We start from the raw sequence: 19818 nt of genomic DNA, 5'->3' as shown, positions 1-19818 counted from the left end.
ATGTTCTGCAGTGTGCTGATGTGTGCTGATGTTCTGCAGTGTGCTGATGTGTGCTGATGTTCTGTAGTGTGCTGATGTTCTGCAGTGTGCTGGCGTCACCATGCTTCATCTGTATGCTTCAGATTCAGAGGCGTTTCTTCTACGCTGGATTTGAGGGAAGCATGAATGTGGCCTGTTGCTCAGGGACTTTTCAGCAGCCTGACGTGAGGTTGCTTGTTCTTGCATCAGATGACATGCAGCCCCATCTCCCTGGGGAGAGCCTTCGCTACTGTGGGCGTGAGGGAAAGAGCGAGAGAGAGAGAGAGAGAGAGAGAGTTAGATGTATATTAGGCTTCTCAGCTTTCCTTATATAGTGCTCACACATGTGTTGGGACGGTGAGTCAGTGAATGAAGGAGGGAATTTCCTTGAAGGTTGGGAGACATTGGGAGAGCAGCTCAGCTCTTACTCACCCTACAATAACAGTAAAGTCCCAGAGCTCACTTTCATTTTCTTAATGTATTGCATTAAAGATAAAAAGACAAACATACGTCCAAATTGTACCATAAACAGTGACCTCAGAAGATTTCTGCCCACTAGTGGTTCCGTCTTACTGCAGTTCTTTTGTTTCCAGAAGGGGCCCAGTTATTTTCTCCATTTGTCAGTGTGTGAAAAACGGGGGGCATTATATTATTGTAGTCTACTCCACCATAAGACTCAGGGCAACTGCACTTGGAGTACACAGTAGAGACAAAGACGACCACATTCAGCAGATCCTCTGCCCTTTACCATCTGTGCAGCGAACACATGCCTGGGGAGCAGAGAGGGTTGAGGGCCTTGCTCAAGGGTCCGACAGTGGAAACTTAGTGAACCCAGGTATTGAACCCACAACCCAGTGCTCTAACCACTGCGCACCACTGCCCCAATATTAAAGAACCAAACTATTTGAGTCGGTAAATGAATTTTCACCCAGTGACATCGCCCTCTGACTCTGGTCTACAAAGCCAAGACTGGACCAGCCAGCCCCTCCGTACTTGATGGCAATGGTCAAAAGCTGATCTGCACCAAGAGCCCTTCCAGCTTCAAGCACGGCTCGGCTCGACCCGCCATCCTTTAAGATCCACGGAAGACGAGCGTCCAGACTTTTTACTGTCCTGCACCGAAGTGGTGGAACGAGCTTCCCCTGGGTGTCCGAACAGCAGAGTCCAACGCTTGCTGTCCTCAAACCCAGACTGAATTGGAGTCCAGTTCAAAGAGTCTTTTAGTCTTATTTGGGCCAATCTCAGGGTCAGATCAAGACCTGCACAGCATCTCTATTCATGACCAGTCTCATATGGAAATCTGATTGATGATCTGACATGCACTTAATCCTTGGCTATTGGCTAAGGATTGGCTATATATATTTAAAAGAATGTGCATATATTATACATCTATATGTTGGTAGGTGAGTACATGAATGTATATATAGTATTTTACCTATAACTATAATTGAGTTTTTATACTATATATATATATATATATATATATATATATATTATACTATGTGTTACACATATATGTTTGTATATGTTGATATACGGCTCAAGTATATGTCCTATATTTAAAAATAGCCAATTCCAGCTGACACATAGGTCACATGTAATTCAATATATGACAAAAACTGTGATCTTTTTGAAGTGTTTTGGACTCGACCGGGTCAGAGTACTGAACCTGTACGGTTGGTTTGGTTGGGTGTTACTCTGCACACTTTTAATTCCACAAACTCCAGAAAATCCTAAATCTACTCAAATCAGTGACCTCACAGCCCAGCCCTCAGACAGCTAAACCCCTCCAGTCAGCTGGTGCTGTCCAGCTTCACTGATTGGCTGGAAGAGTAGAAGACGAACGCCAGTGTGAAGCGAGGAGGCGGGAGAGTGGCGTTCTGATGAGCCAATAATGCAAGAGGTGGGCGTGGCTATGATAATTTCTACAAAAGCCAGTGCTGCTGGATGAACAGCTGGAGATGGAGGGAGGAAAGCGCCGCTCTGACTGAACCACGAAGCTGAAGGTGAAACTGAGGGAGGAGAACAGTGACAGGTGCTGACTGACCTTCACACACACACACACACACACACACACGCACACACACTCACTTCTGCAACTCAGAATCAGGTGAGATTTCAAACTTTAAGACTGAATGTCAGGGTCTGCAGTGTGAGACAGTGCGTGGAAGTTCTTGCTTGATCTCGTTGAAGTTTGTGCTTGGACTGCTGTCCCAGGCTGGGGGAACGTCTCTGCTGGAGCTAGTGTGGACAGACTGCTGAAGCCATTTATACACTGAAGGATAAGAAGGACAGGGCGATCAAGAGTTGAGTTAACCACTGCTGTTTTCAGTTCCTAGAGAGTAAGTGTGACCTGTATCTGCACCATGACTCTGGAGATGCTGCTCACAGGTCAGCTGCAGATGTTCGTTTTTAGTTTTATGGTAATGGTGATGCATCTTCTATCATATATTTTTGTATATGTCTTTTATTCTTCTATTATTATGTATTATATTATCTTCATTTATTTATAGTAATATTATCATTAGCTTTATTCATCATGCAAACTGCTGTGCAGCGGAGAGGGAGGTATATGGTGGTGTACTCTCAGTCCAGTGTGATACTTTTTACTTTTGGTCATTTTTACATGAAACTCTATGAAGAGGCCATAATGAAGACACTGTATGAAGCTCTAACAGTGCACTTGCACTTCCACTCCAGCTTTTATTGTGCAGCACTGGTGTGCTAGAATCTACAACTAGGGTAGATGGTTTTCTTAGTCTACAACTAAGACTAGAGGTTTTGTCTGCAGGTGTTGTTTCACAGTCCATAAATCCTCAGCACACGGGCAGTTGCTGATAATCACTCATTTGGGCCTGATTCTCAGCTGCTTCTAAAATGCCATTGATCCTGAGCAGACACTGGAGAATCACACTAAGTGTGCAGAGGTGAGTGCAGAGTGCAGTAGATGGCTGCATTGCAGCAAACGATAAGCAAAGGATAAGGCCTTGTTGACCTGGTGTGCACTGGGCAGGTAACATGCATTTGACCCCTTAATCACCCTACATTACACTAGCACTTCTCCAGGAATCACCATCAGCAGCTTATCGTGCTCTCCACACTCTTCCTCCACACTATGGTTCTCATACAGACTGTCTAAAGACTGTCTCATAACTTTGCACCGGCCCTGTGGATGTATGCCTTTCGTATGCAAATAGGAGTCTTTCTTGCTATTTTTGGCCCAGTTTAGTTTCTCATCTCACCCGTCTCCTCTCCAAGGAGCAGCCAGGCAGGTTCAACAGCTAATACCTGAAATTGGTTGTTGATTTTAAATTATATACCAAATAATATCCCAAATTAAAAAGTGACATTGAATTATAAGCCTAAACTCTTATTATTCAGACACCTTCTACACTGTATTCACTGTCATTAACTGTATATTACTTATTATTTGCATAAATGATCATTTATGATTTATTATTTTGAGATTAATATATTAATATATTAAGTGGCGTGACGGAACAAAGCTTACATCCTACCCCACAGCCGGGACTGGTAGTAACAGCCTCTTAAATGTGTACAGTACTCAATTGCTGTTTGCAGCAGTCCAGCTTTCAACCCACAAATGAGTTTAATATGAGTAAAAAAAAAACTGCAATATTAAACACAGCAAATATATATTTTAACATGAAAAGAAATGTTAGTACCATAAAATGTATAAATTAACCCATTTAGGGATGAGCTTTGTAATATATGCTAATGGGATAAATTACATTACAATATTCTTTTTTAAGGATATTGGGGATATTAATTAGAGCGTAATTAGGCCGTTAACTGGATTTAGTGTAGTGTGTGAAATGTTGTCTAAAATGATTTGTGCTCATAATATATCACATACATATATTTGAATATATTCATACATCATAAAATATTTGCACCATATTTGCACAGCGTGTAAAATAATGATGTGAATGAATATGAGGGGATATAGAGAGCTCTGTTTGTGTCTCTAACACTGTCCGGACTAACCCTCTGCGTGGAGGCCGTACTGTGGCCTGGCTCTCTCTCAGTCCTACACCTATTACCAAGAGGGAGATTAACGTAATACAGGTGTAATTCTGGAATCACTTATGATGAAAAAGTACATGTCATGGTTTTCCTGCTGGATCTTGAGGACAGTATCTCTGTGAATGCTGTCAGTGTGTGAGGGTCCATGTCCACGTTTCCCCCGTGTTCAGTGCTGCTCTACTCAGCTCAGTTTATGGACTGCAGGAGCTTCAGTGACCATGATGAAACTGTTTGTTGTTGGTGCAGAGACACTGTTGGTCCTGTGAGGGTCCCAGCAATTAGGCTGCTCTGGCCCATATGGGAGCGAGTGGCGGAGAGCCGCGGCACTAGTGCGTCTTCTTTTCCACTGCGGGGCCTCTTAGGAAGCTGTACCGGTGAAGGCTGGAGGCAAGGGGGTACAACGTGCAATAGTTGCATGACTGCTGGATACGGCCTCTAAAGATCGACTCACGCTCTTAGAAGTTTGTAAAGCGGCCTTGGGTTTGAGAAAGCTGCAGTATAAATCAAACCTGAAGAATTTATTATTATTATGATTTTTCTTTTTTTTATTGTAATTATTATTAAATATAAATGTGCCAGGAACCACTTTCAGGTTCCAACAGAGGCATGAAGAATCATTTGAATTTTAAAATACCTCCACACGATGTAAAGGTTCTAGGTTTTTCCCAGAACCATCCAGGCCAAGAAGCCTCTAGAAGCCTTTATTTGTAAGCGTGTGGAGTTGTAGGAATGTCTGAGATGGTAATGTCACGGCGTCCCTGAGATGTTTGTCCAGTTTTCATAAAGTTTTTCAAACCAGTGAACAGAAATCACAGTTTCTGCAGAACTGCTGCTTATTGATTGCGTGTTTAAACTCGGACTGAACGGCACTTTAGCTGACGGCCTCAGAGATACGGGTGTAATTGTACTTTTAGCATTTCCAAATACCAAATACCAAAATCAGTAAATTGTCATTATTGTATAATAATATATAACTGTGTATATTCTGATGGTATATTATTTCATTGTCTAACCAGTTATCCTGACCTCTAAAGCATTTGGTTCTCTAAAGTTAAAAAAGGAGTTTGTGTAATTGAGTAAAAGCCGGTACAAGTCCTAGGTTCTGATACCTAGGATGCTATATAAATTAAACTTATTATTGGTATTAATAAAACGTTTAATTTATATCTATTATTATTATTATTATTATTATTGCTTTTATTATTAAAATTTTTTTTAGCATTACTATTGGATATTTATAACTGATGCACTTCTCTGAACTTCTTACCATAGGCCGATGAGTGTCCTCCACTTCTGCTGTGTAGTTTACTAACAGTATCCTCTCTGACGTTGCTGCTTTTACTGAATATGTAATAAACAGAAGTGCACTCTGAATCAAACCCATATACTGCAGTATGCCACCTCTAGTACTGACCATGGCCATAACATTAAAACCACTGAGCTAGGTCTGATGATCTGGTTCCAGTGGCTCCTGTCAAGAGCTGAATCTACTATACTATCTACTAATGTCAAGTCGAGTCAAATTTATTTGTATAGCTTTTTACAACTGTTGTCGTCACAAAGCAGCTTTACATAATTAGGGTTGTTATACATATCAGGCAGTGAGTGAACAGTCAGCTCTTGAAGGTGATGAAGGTGATGAAGAAGGAAAAATGGACAAGCGTAAGAATCTGAGACACTTTGACAAGAACCAAGCTGTGATGTTCTAGACAATGACTGGGTCAGAACATCTCCAGAACATCAGGCAGGTCTTGTGGGGTGCTCCTGGTATGCAGTGGTCAGCACCTACTAAAAGTGCTCCAAGGATAGACAGTCTCAGGTAATGGGCACCCATGATGCTCATGAAGGTCCCACCTCACTACTTGCAGGACTTAAAGAATCTGCTGCTAACGTTAGTCTTGGTACCAGATACCACAGGACAACTTCTGAGGTCTTGTAATGTCTATGCCTCAATGGGTCGGAGCTGTTTTGGCAACACAGGGTTCTGCACAGTATTAGGCAGGTGGTTTTAATCTTATGGCTGATATGGTTTAAAGTGCTAAATATGGTAATGGTATTTAATGATATCAATTATATTCATGTTGATTCTGTTTGTGGTCATAGTTTATGCATCTAATTGATCTTGGGTCGGTGGCTGTGCAGGTTTGATTGGAAATTAATCAGGTGGGATTTTAAAAGATATAAAAGAAATAGTGTGATGAATTTACTGCTCCAAAGCTTCTGTTCATGCTTGATTTGAGATATATATTATACAGTTTTGCAGATGCATCAGTAAATATGAGGAACTGTCAGGTTTAAACTTAGCGGCTGATATGATGGGTTAGATAGAGATCTGTTGATACAGACCACTTCTCTGCTTTACTATTCATATCTGGCCACATCAACTGTCCGGTTCTGATGCACAGTCACCTGTGAAGTTGTGGGTGATGAAGTGGGGGATGCAGAGCCCCAGTAGTTCTCGTCAGCATCTTCTTTATAAGGTAAGAGTGGTGCAAGATCTGGATTCCTCTGGATTTCTCTGTATTCCTTGTGCGCCTGGGTGCCAGTAGTGGGCGAGAGGGCAGCGGGCAGCACTGGGTCATGGGAACCTCCGCACCATATCCGCTCACCATTGGGCTAGAGGGTCTAAAAATAGGCCAGGTCAAACATATCTAATAGGAGAGGAGGGAAAAAGGAGCTGTGGAGCTCCCAGAGGCTTTTGCATCATCAGTGGCTGCCCTGGGGACTGTGCCCTCTGTGTGGAGGAACACGGCAACTAATACTGCACTGCTTTTAAGAACTGGACCAGTGTGGGTTTAGTGATGATCTGGACTCATGATGTTCTACACTAAGAAGAACTGTAGTTCTATCTCCACTGAATTAGCTCAGTGTAAGTGAAGTGTACTCTACCCTGTCATTTAAAATGGGGACAGAACTGAAATATTAATAACATAGACATTGTGTTGATGCAGCGAATATATTAGGACAGTAATAAAAACAACAACAACAACAACAACAACACCTATGTCCTTTTTAAAACTCAGTAATTGATCAGAGCTGTATTTTACACTATGGGTATATTTTATGATGATTGGACCAAGACGATTACTCCAAAAGTACCTGGAATAATATTCCTTTACATGAAGTTTTATTAAAAGTTAAGAAAATGTTTGCCTCCTCCTGTAAAGATGAAATACTGTCAAGAAAACAAAAACGCTCTCTAAAATAACTTGACAGTGCGCCACTGAGTCTACAAAAGCCTCTGTAATTTTTCAAAATGTCTAGATTTAAAATATGTCAGTGTAAGTGGTCTATTATTATTATCACTATTACTATTACTATTATTATTATTATTATTATTATTATTATTATATGTATTTAAATAGACTGTATTTTTAAACTCTACTGAAAATGTACTCTTGCATGGTAAAGAGCTTAATGGATGCACCAGTGTATGTATTTTTTGCTGTGTGGTTTCCTGCACTCTTAAAAAAGGGGGTTCCTCAAAGGTTTTTCAGTAAAGGGCAGTGGATCTAAAGCGCAATATCAACTCAGTCTGAAGACTTAAAAGGTTAGAGGTTCGTCATGTTGAAGGTAAACCTTGTGTACAGGTACAACCTGGGTCTTATATCACACCAAAAAGGCTTCAACTATCATTAAGTCAAAGATCCCATTTTTGGTTTATGTTTTTGAGGAATATTTAAATTTAAAATAAAAGCTAATTAGTTGATTAATCTTCAGAATAATCCACATCATTTCTGATGTAATTGATTGGCAGTTTGTTATTTGATATTGAATTTCAGGATTAAAGGCGTAGTGACAAAACTAGGGTTGCAGGGGTTAAATTTGGAGCTGGTTGTATGAGGAACTGGTGTGCTGGTGTAGATTTAGAGGTGTGAAATAAAGCGAGAAGTATTAGCTCAGTAGAAGGAATTCAGACGTATTAATATCTGAAGTGAATCATTTATTAGACTGCATCCACAGTGTAACCCCAGATATGACCATCTTCATCATTTCATCATCGGCCCGCTCTAATCTGACCCTCAGTGTCCAAATACATGTGTATCACTACTCGTTTGTGTACATTTGGCTCATGGGAGAGCAGGGGGTGGACAGGAACTTTACCCATACTGAGAGGCTGTATTATTCTAACTGTGGCTGCAGCGCTGCTTACTGTACTCTACCTTTAAATGGAGATGACATATTTTTAACCCGTGCCCAGTGGAAATGCTCACACTCGCTCTGGGACAGACCAGACTGTGGGGGCGTTCGCCTGCACTAACTTTAGCCCCCGACACCGACCGACTCTCAGGGGTATAAATAAACACCCGTTCATACGGGTGAAGGAGGGTGGTGGTGATGGGACTAATTGCATCATGACAAAACACAAAACACACCATTTCCCATCAGATTTGTTATGGCATGTTGTGTTGTGTGCCCTGTGTTACACTCCAGCTCAAAGAATGAGCGTGTTTAAGGATGGCTTGACTGCAGGGCTGAGGTTCTCCAGTATTTTCAGCTGCTTTGGCTCATTAGATATTATTTCTTACATTAGATATTATTTCAAATAGCAAATGATTTTTCAAAATTTCAAATGATGGACATGTTTTATTTTATGGATTGGAGAAAGAGCACAAACCTGAGCTTTAATATTTTCACAGAACAATTTGTTGAAGAGTTGAAGAGAGAAAATGGGGCGAAAGAAAATACAAATCTCCCGTATTCTGGACCAGCGGAACCGCCAGGTACAGTTCTATCACTCCTTCCTGTTGTTTAACAGCTGTTAGCAGAAAAAGGGTTGATCAGGGTGGAAATGGCAACCTGCCGACTGTTTTCTAAAGAACACAGACAACCAGCATCATTTTACATTACATTACCAGCATCCGACCGGTGTTTACCTCACTATTAAATAAGGCTTCTGTACAAAAAACACTGCCTCTATATAAACCCATGACCACACTGCCTGCTTCAGGAGTTCATCCTATAGAAGAACAAGTAGATGAAGGTGGTTCTCTGAACTGGTTCTTATCAGACCAAAACTGGTTCCACTATTCTTATAAGTGAAATGACCCATTTCTGTACTATATAGAACCTTTTTTTGCTTTGAAAAAACAAGGAACAATATTGGTATTTAAAATGAAGACTCTTTGGGCTCAGAGTGGCTCAACAGACTAATTCTAAAACAGATTCTGATTAGTTGGTCAATCTTAAACAGTTCTTTGCTTAGTTAAAGGTTTCTTTGCATTCAGTTGATGCTTTTATATAGAATATTTTTACACCTAGTCAAAAAACCCTTTGCCAGAACTATATAGACCATTTTCTGCTTAAAGTGCAGAAGGAAGTAGAGTAAGACGTCTTGCCCAGGGCATCTTATTGCTGTAGCCTGGTGTGAACCCCAGTCTGACACATGGAGGACAGTGGACACTATGCTATTCCAACTGCTTTATGTAATCCATATGTAATCCATGCCCATGCTTCACTCACAAATGCCATATGTTGAAGCAGCTGTTGCTGGTTTGGAGCAGTTCTGCAGAACATAGATGTAATTCCCATTCTGCTGATTTTGCAGATGTTGTTGTAGGTAATCTAAACTGGTCAGGGTGGAGAGTAGTGTTTTTATGAGTGTTTGCCAAAGAATGCAGCTCAGTTTTGTTTCTGAGGTCCACGATGACTAAGAGATATCAGTTAGTGGTTGGTGTAGTGAATAACAACACCGCCTTTCTCATGTCCAAATATGGTTCAGGTGGGCAAACTCACCACTCTACACCATTAAGAGACCGCCAGCTCTACATTCTCACCTGTAAGAGCTCTGGATACGAGCATCAGATAAAAACTGTAGTTGTAATTGGCTCACGACCCCAGTCCTGTAAAATCCTCCAGACTCACTCAGATTTAACATATTCAGCTACTTTTCTGGTGGTTTCACTCTGAAGTATCTGAAACTACAAAGTTTTGGATTCACAAGAGCATGGCTCGCCCAACACTGCTGTGAGTTTTATCACTCAGGGGGGTTGTAGTACACTGTGAGCGATGCCTTCTTCGTCACACTCATCGCTCTTTTACAAAACCAGTTCTTCTCTGGTATCTCTCAAAGAACCCTTTGTAGCACCTTTATTCATAAGAGTGTTGCTTCAGACTCAGGTTCAATAAGATCGTCTGAAAAATTCCTGTAGGTCAAAGTTTAGTCTACGAGACTCTTTGTGCTTTCTGAAACCGTGGAGAAATCCATGACTGAAGCTTAAGTTAGAACCAATACTTGTGATAACAAAGATGCTAGAGAGGGTTCTTTGGACCGATAGCCATTGAAGGACCCCTCTTGGTTCCCTAAAGAAGTTTCCATTGATGGTACATTTAAAGAACCTCCATGGTGGATAATTATGACATTAGATTAGAGAATTTGAGAATATTTGACCACAAGATTTTATGCTGCATAAAAGCTCAGTTTTCTAGGCCCATTTGTTGAGCCAAGAACCAAGTCAGAACTTTATTTTAAAGAGTGAAGTTCAGTGGTTAGTTAAAGTGTGAGAACCCAAAACACTGCAGTGGTGAGTACAGGAGCGTGTTTTAGCCCCATGAACCCCTTCACAGGGCCCCACTTGACCGTGGCTGTGGTTTCTCTAGGTGACGTTCACCAAGCGCAAGTTCGGCCTGATGAAGAAAGCCTACGAGCTGAGTGTGCTGTGCGACTGTGAGATCGCTCTGATCATCTTCAACAGCACCAACCGTCTGTTCCAGTACGCCAGCACCGACATGGACAAAGTGCTGCTCAAATACACGGAGTACAGCGAGCCTCACGAGAGCCGCACCAACACTGACATACTGGAGGTACGCATCACTCCTGCTGGACCTATTCATTTCCCAGTACAGTTATACTGGATCTGCTGGGTCAGTGTGCTCAGATAAGAGTTTCCACAGAGTTTGTTTATTTATTTATTAAAAGGAAATTGTTTAGAAATAGTATAATGGATTTGGACTTTATGAGTTAATATGTTACTCTTAATTAGCAGTCAATTGATTTTAAAAAGGTACTTTATTCCAAAAAATGTGTGTATATAAGCGTAACTTAATTTAAGTTATATCTTTATCTCTCTCTCTCTCTCTGTATATATATATATATTTTTTTTTTTTAGCTAGCTAGCTAGCTATCTTTATTAATTTATTCATTTTAAAATTAAGATAACTTAAATGAAGAGTGCCAACTAATACTAAATAAACTAAAATAATATATATTTTTTAAATATCCCTAATGACAAATATCCCTAATTTCAAAACTGACTGTCATATCTTGAGGTACATAACTTAACAACAATTTCCTAAATATATAAACTACAGAATATTTTTCTCACAACCTATTATTATAATTGTTCGCCAGAATACTTGAGGAAGCATTCTAAATGTACTTTATGTTATATAGCTTTTAGTATTTACATCTGCTGTGTATTTAAAATAACACCACTGTATAATGTTAAAGGGATTCCAAACTTTTGAATGTTGCTAACAACAACATATATACAAAAAGGAAAACTTCACAGGAAAGATAAAAAAATACGTTTTGGTGTAGGATGATCATTTGAAAACTCATACTTGCTTCAACAGCACAGGTATTTTGACCAAAGCCATTTATTCTGTAAATATCTGGAATAAATTACAGTTTCCACCTGTAAGAAAATGTTTTGTGGAAAAAAATATTATATATTACTATTATAAATTATAATAATATATTAGTAATATTTTATTTATATTCTATTTCACTTTTTAGTCAGAATTACATTACAGATACACAAAATGCCCAAATGTTTGTGGACACCCCTTCTAATAAACGCATTCTGCTACTTTAAGCTGCACCCATTGCTGACACAGATGTGCAAATGCACACACACAGCTGGTCTAGTCCCTGTAGAGAAGAAGTACTGCCAATAGAATAGGACTCTCTGGAGCAGATCAACATCATGACCCTATTGGCTCCATGCTGCCTAATACCAGGCGTGGACTAGAGGGTATAAAGCCCCCCAGCATTGAGCTGTGGAGCAGTGGAGGAACTGTGTTCTCTGGAATGATGGTGGTGGTGGAGCTTCATCCAGTACTTTTGGATGGGATGAGTTCTGGAGAAGAATTCAGCAATTCCTCTCCAGAATCTAGTAGAAAGTCTTCTTCTCTAGACAGTAGAGACAGTTTTAGAACTCTTTTAATTCAGAGGAAACAGTAAATGAGCAGGTGTCCCAATACTTTTGTCCATATAATGAATGTGATCCTTGATATAGATGTAAAGAGCAGATATTAGTGAATATTTCATAGTCATGCCTTACAGAGATCTGGAATGTGGGTTTTTACAGGTGGCATCACTGGTGGCATCACTGGTGGTCTAAAACAAGTATATAGGGTAGTGTGACGCTTTCCAACAGAACATATAGTACTGTAGAAGCATGAATGCAGGAAGTTGTACTATACGAAACAACAGCCTACACATGCCCACGCTCTCTTTCACTCTCTCTCTCTCCCACATACACACACTCGTGCAAAACATGTGAAACAGTAGCTGGAGGTTGAAGGCAGGGCTGTGGTTTCTGTGCAGAAGGCTGCACCTGCTGGACATCTTGAGGCAGCCTCCACATCAACCCCTCCGCTGCTATTAGTAGTGATATACAGGAATCCAGCCAACCAGACCCTGTGCTCAGGCCTTGGGTTCTCAGCGCTAGCTCAGGTGCTATGTTTGGGCCGTGGTGATCGATGGCCTTCGTCTGACCTCGTCTGAGATGCAGACCAGCACGCAGAGGAGTTTACCTTTTCTCAACCAAAGCAGGAGGATGGTGAGGGGCTGGTGTGGGCGACCGTGGCGAGGGTACAGTTGACACTTGTTCGGAGCACTTCACAGATGTCGTGCTTAGATACTGAACAAAAGGTCAGCTGTGAAAACACTTCTCCTTTCAGAGCGCGAGTGTGCGAGAGTGAGATGGAGGGGGGGTAGGAGTGAAAAAGAGAATTTCACCCACATCTTGTTTTCACTTCCCGTATGTCTGCGTGCGGCCGAAGGCATTGGCTACTCGATGTTCTCCCACGGCAACCTGAGCAAAGCCCTGGAGATGAAGACCCCGCCTCCTCTGAGCCTGGCCGGCGAAGGGCGGCGGCTCGACACCCAGGCCGGACTGGGCGGAGCCAGAAGCAATCTGACCAATGCTGTGAGAGATTCTACAAAAGTAGTTATTCCCATCAGAAATACAGTTTGTGTTATTGTTCAATAAGAGCTGTTATTACAGGGTTATAACCACTTTATTTCCCGTAAAGGAGATGAGACCTCAGTTAAATGTAAAAGGGGTAGCTAACGGCGCTAACGTAGCAAATTAGTTACGCTAATTAGCTGCAGCATCTAAAATGTCTAACCCATCTACCCAAATCTATATGTATAACATAATGTATAACATCAATTAGCTCAAATAGTTAAACATTAAGCTTAGAAGAAGTATCTTAAGTATTTAATGTAGATTTGAGCTATGTAGCTACACATTACATTTAAAGAAACTAGCTAAATAAGCTAAAATAAATATGAAAAAGTTTAATATTTAATGTAAAAGTATAGCTAATGTTTCAAAATGTATTTAGTCCTGAGTACCTGAAGTGTCTGAAATGTCTAACTAAGCACATTTGAGAAGTAGCTCATGTTAGTAAGTTAATTTAATACATAATACAGTTAATACATAAGCTTAGTAGTGAAATATTAATGTAAATGAAAGTATTTCATGTAGGTAAGTAAATAAAATGCTAACAAATGTACAGATTAATTAGCTAATATAGCTCACAAAATAAGTGTAAAAGGAGAAGCTAAAGTATTTAACTAACTGAATTGAAATGTATGTACGTGAGTTACTTCAAATAGCTAACGCTAAATGTAAAGGAAGAGCAGAAATAATACACTTGCTAACCTATTAACTATTAACTTCGCTGTTAGCTAATGTAGCAAACTAAATTAAACAATAGTAAAAATTGTAGATAAAGTAGCTGAAATATTAAATTAAAGTTAAAGATCTAGCTAACATACTTAACAAAATAAAAAATAAAAGTAGTGGCTAACGTAGCTAACACATTAAAGTAGTATCAATCTAACATTTAATATAATAATAATAATAATAATAATAATAATAATAAATGCTGTAGCTGTAGAAGGAGCTAAGTGATTAATTACACTAACATAAAATGAAAACAACAGAAAGATGATTATAAAATGTGTAGAATTGCTTTTTTAGGTCATTTATGTCAGAACAGCTCTAATGTGTCTACATAGTTTATCCATCCTTTAAGCTGCTTATAATGCTTTTAAGAACCCGAGGCCTCAAACACTGCTGAAACGTTAAGTAGGTAACATTTATTAATAGAGCACTTTTCACAGACACAGGTCACACATTGCTTTACAAAACAATATAAACATTAAAACTGTACAATAAATATAAATAAATACAAACACACTGCAAAATACCAAAAACGTATTAGATACAGCATTAATGAGATCAGTGCCGATACTTTTAATCCTGCGTGTTCTTTTCATCCCATCACTGTTAGCTTTACTACCGTGTCCCTGTTCATCTGCCCGCTCACTTTCTTTGTCTCAGAGGGCGCTGTATCAGAGTATGCATCCTGGAGGCCACATGGTGACCATGGGGAAGGCCGGCCTACTGGGACACAGCCTTGGGAGCTACGGGAACCCAGGTGAACACCCGACCCGACTCAGTTCTAATGAGTTTTCACTGTTTCTGTGTTCTGCTGATCTGTAAGCCTGGGGTTAAGGGGCTAATGATCAGTTTGATGTCTGTCCAGAGTACTGCCACCCTGGATACACGATGGGTTTTCAGCGCGGCTCAGTGAACACCTGGCAGCCTCACACACACCAGGAGCCGCAGCAGTCAGGGTGAGAGGCCCGGTTTCACTGTCGGTACTGAAGCTCTGAACGTCATCAGCGCCGACAGCAGCTCCCAAAGGGTCACAGTCGAGAGTCCAGCACATTTCATTTACAACTCATTTTTATTGATAAGAAATAAATGCTGATTAATATAAGAAATATTTGATTGTTTTTTTAGTTATTTATTGATATTATATTAAATATCATTAATAACTATGTAGTTACACATTAACAACAGATGCGCTCATCATGTAAATATTCTGCGTTTACTGTTACATATGCATTTCAGTCATACAGCTTATAGATTATGTAATTACATGTTTATTAACTAATATATTTATTTATATAATAACTACATATTTAAAAAAGTGATTAATCAATCTGTTAGTAAATCTCTGACTGATTATGGAACAGGTTAGTGCATTGTATTAAATATCATATTTCTCAAAGCAAAAGTATGAGCACCCCTGGTTAAATGACGTTAATGTAAATATTCTCAGCACATTGTAAACACAATCTCTATTTATTAAATGGTATAGAATAAAATGCCAGTTTAACAGTAGTTGTGTATTAGAAAGTGTCTCTGTGGAAGATGGCACTCACATCATCAACTATACATGGAATTTGACCAGGGGTGCCCAAACTTTTGCACAAGACTGTACATCTGAAATGTATATGGTGCTGTTTGTCTGTGTGCAGGATGTCATCGGGAGCAGGATGCTCTTATCCCTCCCAAAGCTCCTCCCCCTCCTCCCCACCTCACTCCTCCCTCAACCTGAGCATCAAATCGGAACGGCCGTCTCCCGAGCACATCCGCTCCCCGGCCACGCCCCCCGGCCATCAGATACCACAGCACTCGCCAATGGGGGACCGGGACCCTCGGGAACCCTACTCAGCCATGGGCAGGGAGGACTTTCAGAAAGGGAGCTACCCGGCCCAGCCCGGCACGGCCCGTGGCTCTGCGGAGGAGAGGCGGCTGGACATGAGCGATGCGTGGCAGAGATAACGGACAGCCCTGACTCCGCCCCCGCTCTAACCCTCAGCACACACTAGCCCAAAGTGGACCAGAAAATAGCTGCATTCATTTACAGCATCTCTTACAGCCACGCTTCAGACAAACATCAGCTTTACAGTCGCAGTCAGTCCTCCTCCAGATCAGCTCTCACTGCCCCTGTAGGTTCACACTGGAGCTCCGAGGCTACCCTAGCTAATCATAGCTCCCACTGTACACCCTCTGTGACCTGCAGTATCTCACACACACACACACACACACACACTGGCGTCTAGAGCCCCTGATTCTGTGTAACTGCACTGCGGTCAGAAACCTCGTAATCAGGCCTATTAGAGATTACTGAAGTGTGTGACTGAGCTTTCAGAATTCCAACAAGGGCCTATAAGCTTTCAGTTGATGTTAGCTACATTACATGTCCAAATGTTAGTGGACACCCCCTCCCACACACACAGCTTGTCTAGTCCCTGTAGAGAAGAAGTACTGCCAATAGAATAGGACTCTCTGGAGCAGATCAACATCATGATCCAAATCCTCACAGCAGTTAATCCAACAGAAGCAGTATCAGCTCTTAATAATACCCTGATTGAGGGGTGTCCCAATACTTTTGTCCACATAGTGTACGTTAGCCTTGTATCTCCAGAGTAAAGCTAAAGGAGCGAGTGTGCTTTTGCTGATTGGCCACGTCTGTGTAAAGGGAACACTGTGTAAAACTCATTTTTGTCTGAATCCTGGTTTTAAGAGACCCATGAACCCGGCGCTGTGCACAGCGTCTCCCCGTTTATCAGGCTGCGTTAGAAACAGCTCGCTTTAAGCGAGACAGCAGTGTTTCCCCTTTCTGCCCGGAAAGGCTTTCCGTCTGCAGCTCTGTGCTCATGGCATTTCTCTCTTTTTCTATGATGGTAAACACATACTGCTTCCGCATATATATATAAACCACCCAGCCATAACATTAAAACCACCTGCCTTATGTTGTGTAGGTCCCCCTCATTTCACCAAAACAGCTCTGAAGGCTCTACAAGAGCTCTGAAGGTGGAAACATCAGCAGCAGAGCCTTTAACTCCTGTAAGCTGTGAGGTTAGACCTCCATGAGCAGCATTTAGACCTGACCTTCACCGGTTGTCCTTCCTCAGAGCAGTAGGTGCTGACCACTGCAGACCGGGAGAGAACGCCCCACAAGACCTGCTTGCTGATGTTCTGGAGATGTTCTGACCCAGTCATTGTCTAGAACATCACAGTCTGGTTCTTGTCAAATTGTCTCAGATTCTTACTCTCGTCCATTTTTCATCACCTTGAAGAACTGACTAATATGTAGATCCAGCTCTTGACAGACAGGAGCCACTGGACCCAGATCAGCAGTGCTCTTCACTTCAGCTGGTGGTTTTAATGTTATGGCTGATTGGTGTAGAGTCCTCCAGCCACGGTGCTGTTTCAGAAGTTTCTGCTTTTAAATAATCTATTAATGACGTCAATGCTTTGCTTTATGAGATTCTCTCAGGGAATTTGTTATAATTGAGCAGCTCAGACTGCAGCTCTACACGACAAACGCACTGAAACCTTTTTATTGATAGGCAGAGATGGACTGATGGAGAAAAATGAGATTTTTATGATTGATTGATTGTTGTTGGGGTTTCTTGTCACCTTATTAAATCCTCAAAGACCATTTATTGTAGAAATGTTCAAATGAAATCTGTAATCCTGGCTTTAATCACTTTCTTCGCTGCTTCTCTTTGTGCTAAAGACTGGTTTCAGGGCCTGTGTGACTGTTCACGACTGTAGTCCAGCTTTTTTTTTTAATGTAGGAGTTTTTTTTATTAAGTGTGTTGAACAATATCAGTGGACTTGAAACATATCTATACAATATCTAGCTGCTCTGTAACTGTGCACTGATCAAGGCTGTGCTTTTTTAAAAAATTTTACACAGAGTTGTTTTTCATTTGTAAAGTGTTATTTTGCATTATTTTAATATTTTAGTGCTTCGCCTCTGTATGAGGGTATTAGTATATAGGATTGCTGGTTTTCTTTGATTGGATCATTTAAATGACATTTATTGAATTATTTTTTGATGCACTAGGCTGATGGACTGTTCCCTCAGTGCTCTTCATGCTGTTCACTGTATTGTCCACAAGAGGGCAGCACAGGACGCCTTATCCGTCTGCCCCAGAGCCCATGGCCTGCTGCTGCTGTGAGTGCTCACTCTGTAAAGATTAAAGTTGTGCTGGTTTCTACGTTTGATGAAACAATCATTTCACTGCCTGCATGAGTGTGTGTGTGTGTGTGTGTGTGAGAGAGAGAGAGAGCTACCCCGGGGGTTATTTTTGAGCTCAGGGCTATAAGGTAACACAGCCTGAAGAACAGAGGAGAGAAGGTGAGCCGCTCCCAGAGGAGTGAGATGCTCTACAGCTCTGAGGTCTCTGAAGCCACAGTCAGTCAGCTGTGTTTAAACTGGTCATGCTGGTCAGTGTCCACCGGGGTCTGAGTCTGCGTGCAGGAGAGGTGAAGAAGGTCACATTTAGTCTCACCAACATCCCCAGAAACACACACACACACACACACACACACACAGCCTGGCAAGTGGGTTAGACTGAGTGATCTGCTGTGTTCACACGCTTAAACCAGGGCTGTTACTCATAAAGACCAGGTACATCTACAGCCTCAGGAAGGCCTTTACTAGACCTCTTTCAGTGCTCATGCATGTCTCACAGCGTCTCTGCTCTCTTACAGTGAGACACTGAGGCCGGCAGACAGCAGCAGCAGCTGAATTTATTTGCATTATTTTATCCTTTATTATTATTATTATTATTATTATTATTATTATTATGTACGTTTCAGAGCACAATATGTATTTATAAATAAATAAATATATATTAATAAATAATATACATATTAATATATATATATATATAAAGAAAGAATATATATATATTAATGTACCATTTCATTTTTATGTAAAGCTCAGTTCTTTTTAATCTAAGCCTAACCTGTTTGATTTAGTAAATACACAGTAATGAGACCACAGAAAGTGCAAAAGTGTGTCTGTAGAGATTCTTATTTATTATTTATGTTGCCTTTTATGCTCCCAAATTCATAATCATCTTCTAGCAGACAACCATCTCCACATTTAAACCCTGATAAAACACCTATTTTAAATTAATATTAATTAATATCATTACTTTTTAAAGCATTTCTGGACTATTGTTACCATAATTTCATTGATACTATACTTATTTCTATTGGTGTATTAATGTTAAAATAAAGAATTAAACAGAATTCCTGTTAAGGTGTTAATTCCTAAATAAAATGATTTTATTAGGTATAATATTACTACATTATTATTATTATCATCATCATTAGGCTCCACAGTACAAGTGAAATCCACACTGACTTAAGTTCCATCTTTCAGTCTCATCCATTCTCCCACCTTCTGAAACACTCTTCCTCTACTGCACCTCAGCCACACACACCCCAGCCTCCTTTAGGGGCCAGAGGTCACGTCTGGGCGGGTCTCGGGGGGCCGAGGGTTCGTCTGCAGGGCCCGTTCTCTCAATAGGCCTCAGTCTGGTCCCTATAGCAACTGCTCTGGCTGCAGTAGGCCTCAGCCTGGGCCTCTGGCAGATGCCCATAATGAATGTGATTATATAGATACGTCAACCCTGTCGCCTTCCACTCCATCACGCCACACACTCTCCCAGACGCCTCGCCGTCCGCCCAAACGTGGGAAAGCGAGAGAGAGACAGTCTGACCGTTAGTGTCTGAATGGGGGAAATGAAATATATGACAACTGTAAATGAACAGGAGCGACAGGGCCGTGTCTACCCTCTACTGCTGAAGTGCTTAAACAGCCGGAACACCGCGCACGGCTGAAGCTTGTGTTTTC

At 40.9% G+C, this 19818-nt stretch overlaps 1 protein-coding gene across 1 annotated transcript; it reads left to right on the top strand.

The window, feature by feature from the left end:
- Positions 1-1973: 1973 nt before the first annotated feature.
- On the top strand, positions 1974-18158 carry mef2b (myocyte enhancer factor 2b). Its single transcript, XM_072661101.1, has 7 exons — positions 1974-2053; positions 8706-8789; positions 10666-10869; positions 12930-13220; positions 14646-14742; positions 14851-14941; positions 15632-18158. The coding sequence occupies exons 2-7, from the start codon at positions 8736-8738 to the stop codon at positions 15936-15938; spliced, it is 1044 nt and encodes a 347-aa protein (XP_072517202.1). The 5' UTR covers positions 1974-2053; positions 8706-8735; the 3' UTR covers positions 15939-18158.
- The last annotated feature ends 1660 nt before the right edge of the window (positions 18159-19818 follow it).

The sequence above is a fragment of the Salminus brasiliensis genome, chromosome 17, assembly GCF_030463535.1.
Source record: "Salminus brasiliensis chromosome 17, fSalBra1.hap2, whole genome shotgun sequence".
In the NCBI taxonomy this organism is placed as follows: Eukaryota; Metazoa; Chordata; class Actinopteri; order Characiformes; family Bryconidae; genus Salminus; species Salminus brasiliensis.
The sequence above is the reverse complement of the archived record's forward strand: the minus strand, read 5'-3'. Positions and strand labels throughout refer to the sequence as shown.

What these genes read in the sequence shown, in the direction of transcription:
- mef2b (XM_072661101.1), top strand. Translation starts at nt 8,736, where the DNA reads ATGGGGCGAAAGAAAATACAAATCTCCCGTATTCTGGACCAGCGGAAC. An exon ending in TGGACCAGCGGAACCGCCAG is followed by an intron (nt 8,790 to 10,665) that starts GTACAGTTCTAT and finishes TGGTTTCTCTAG; the next exon opens with GTGACGTTCACCAAGCGCAA. An exon ending in TGGGAGCTACGGGAACCCAG is followed by an intron (nt 14,743 to 14,850) that starts GTGAACACCCGA and finishes ATGTCTGTCCAG; the next exon opens with AGTACTGCCACCCTGGATAC.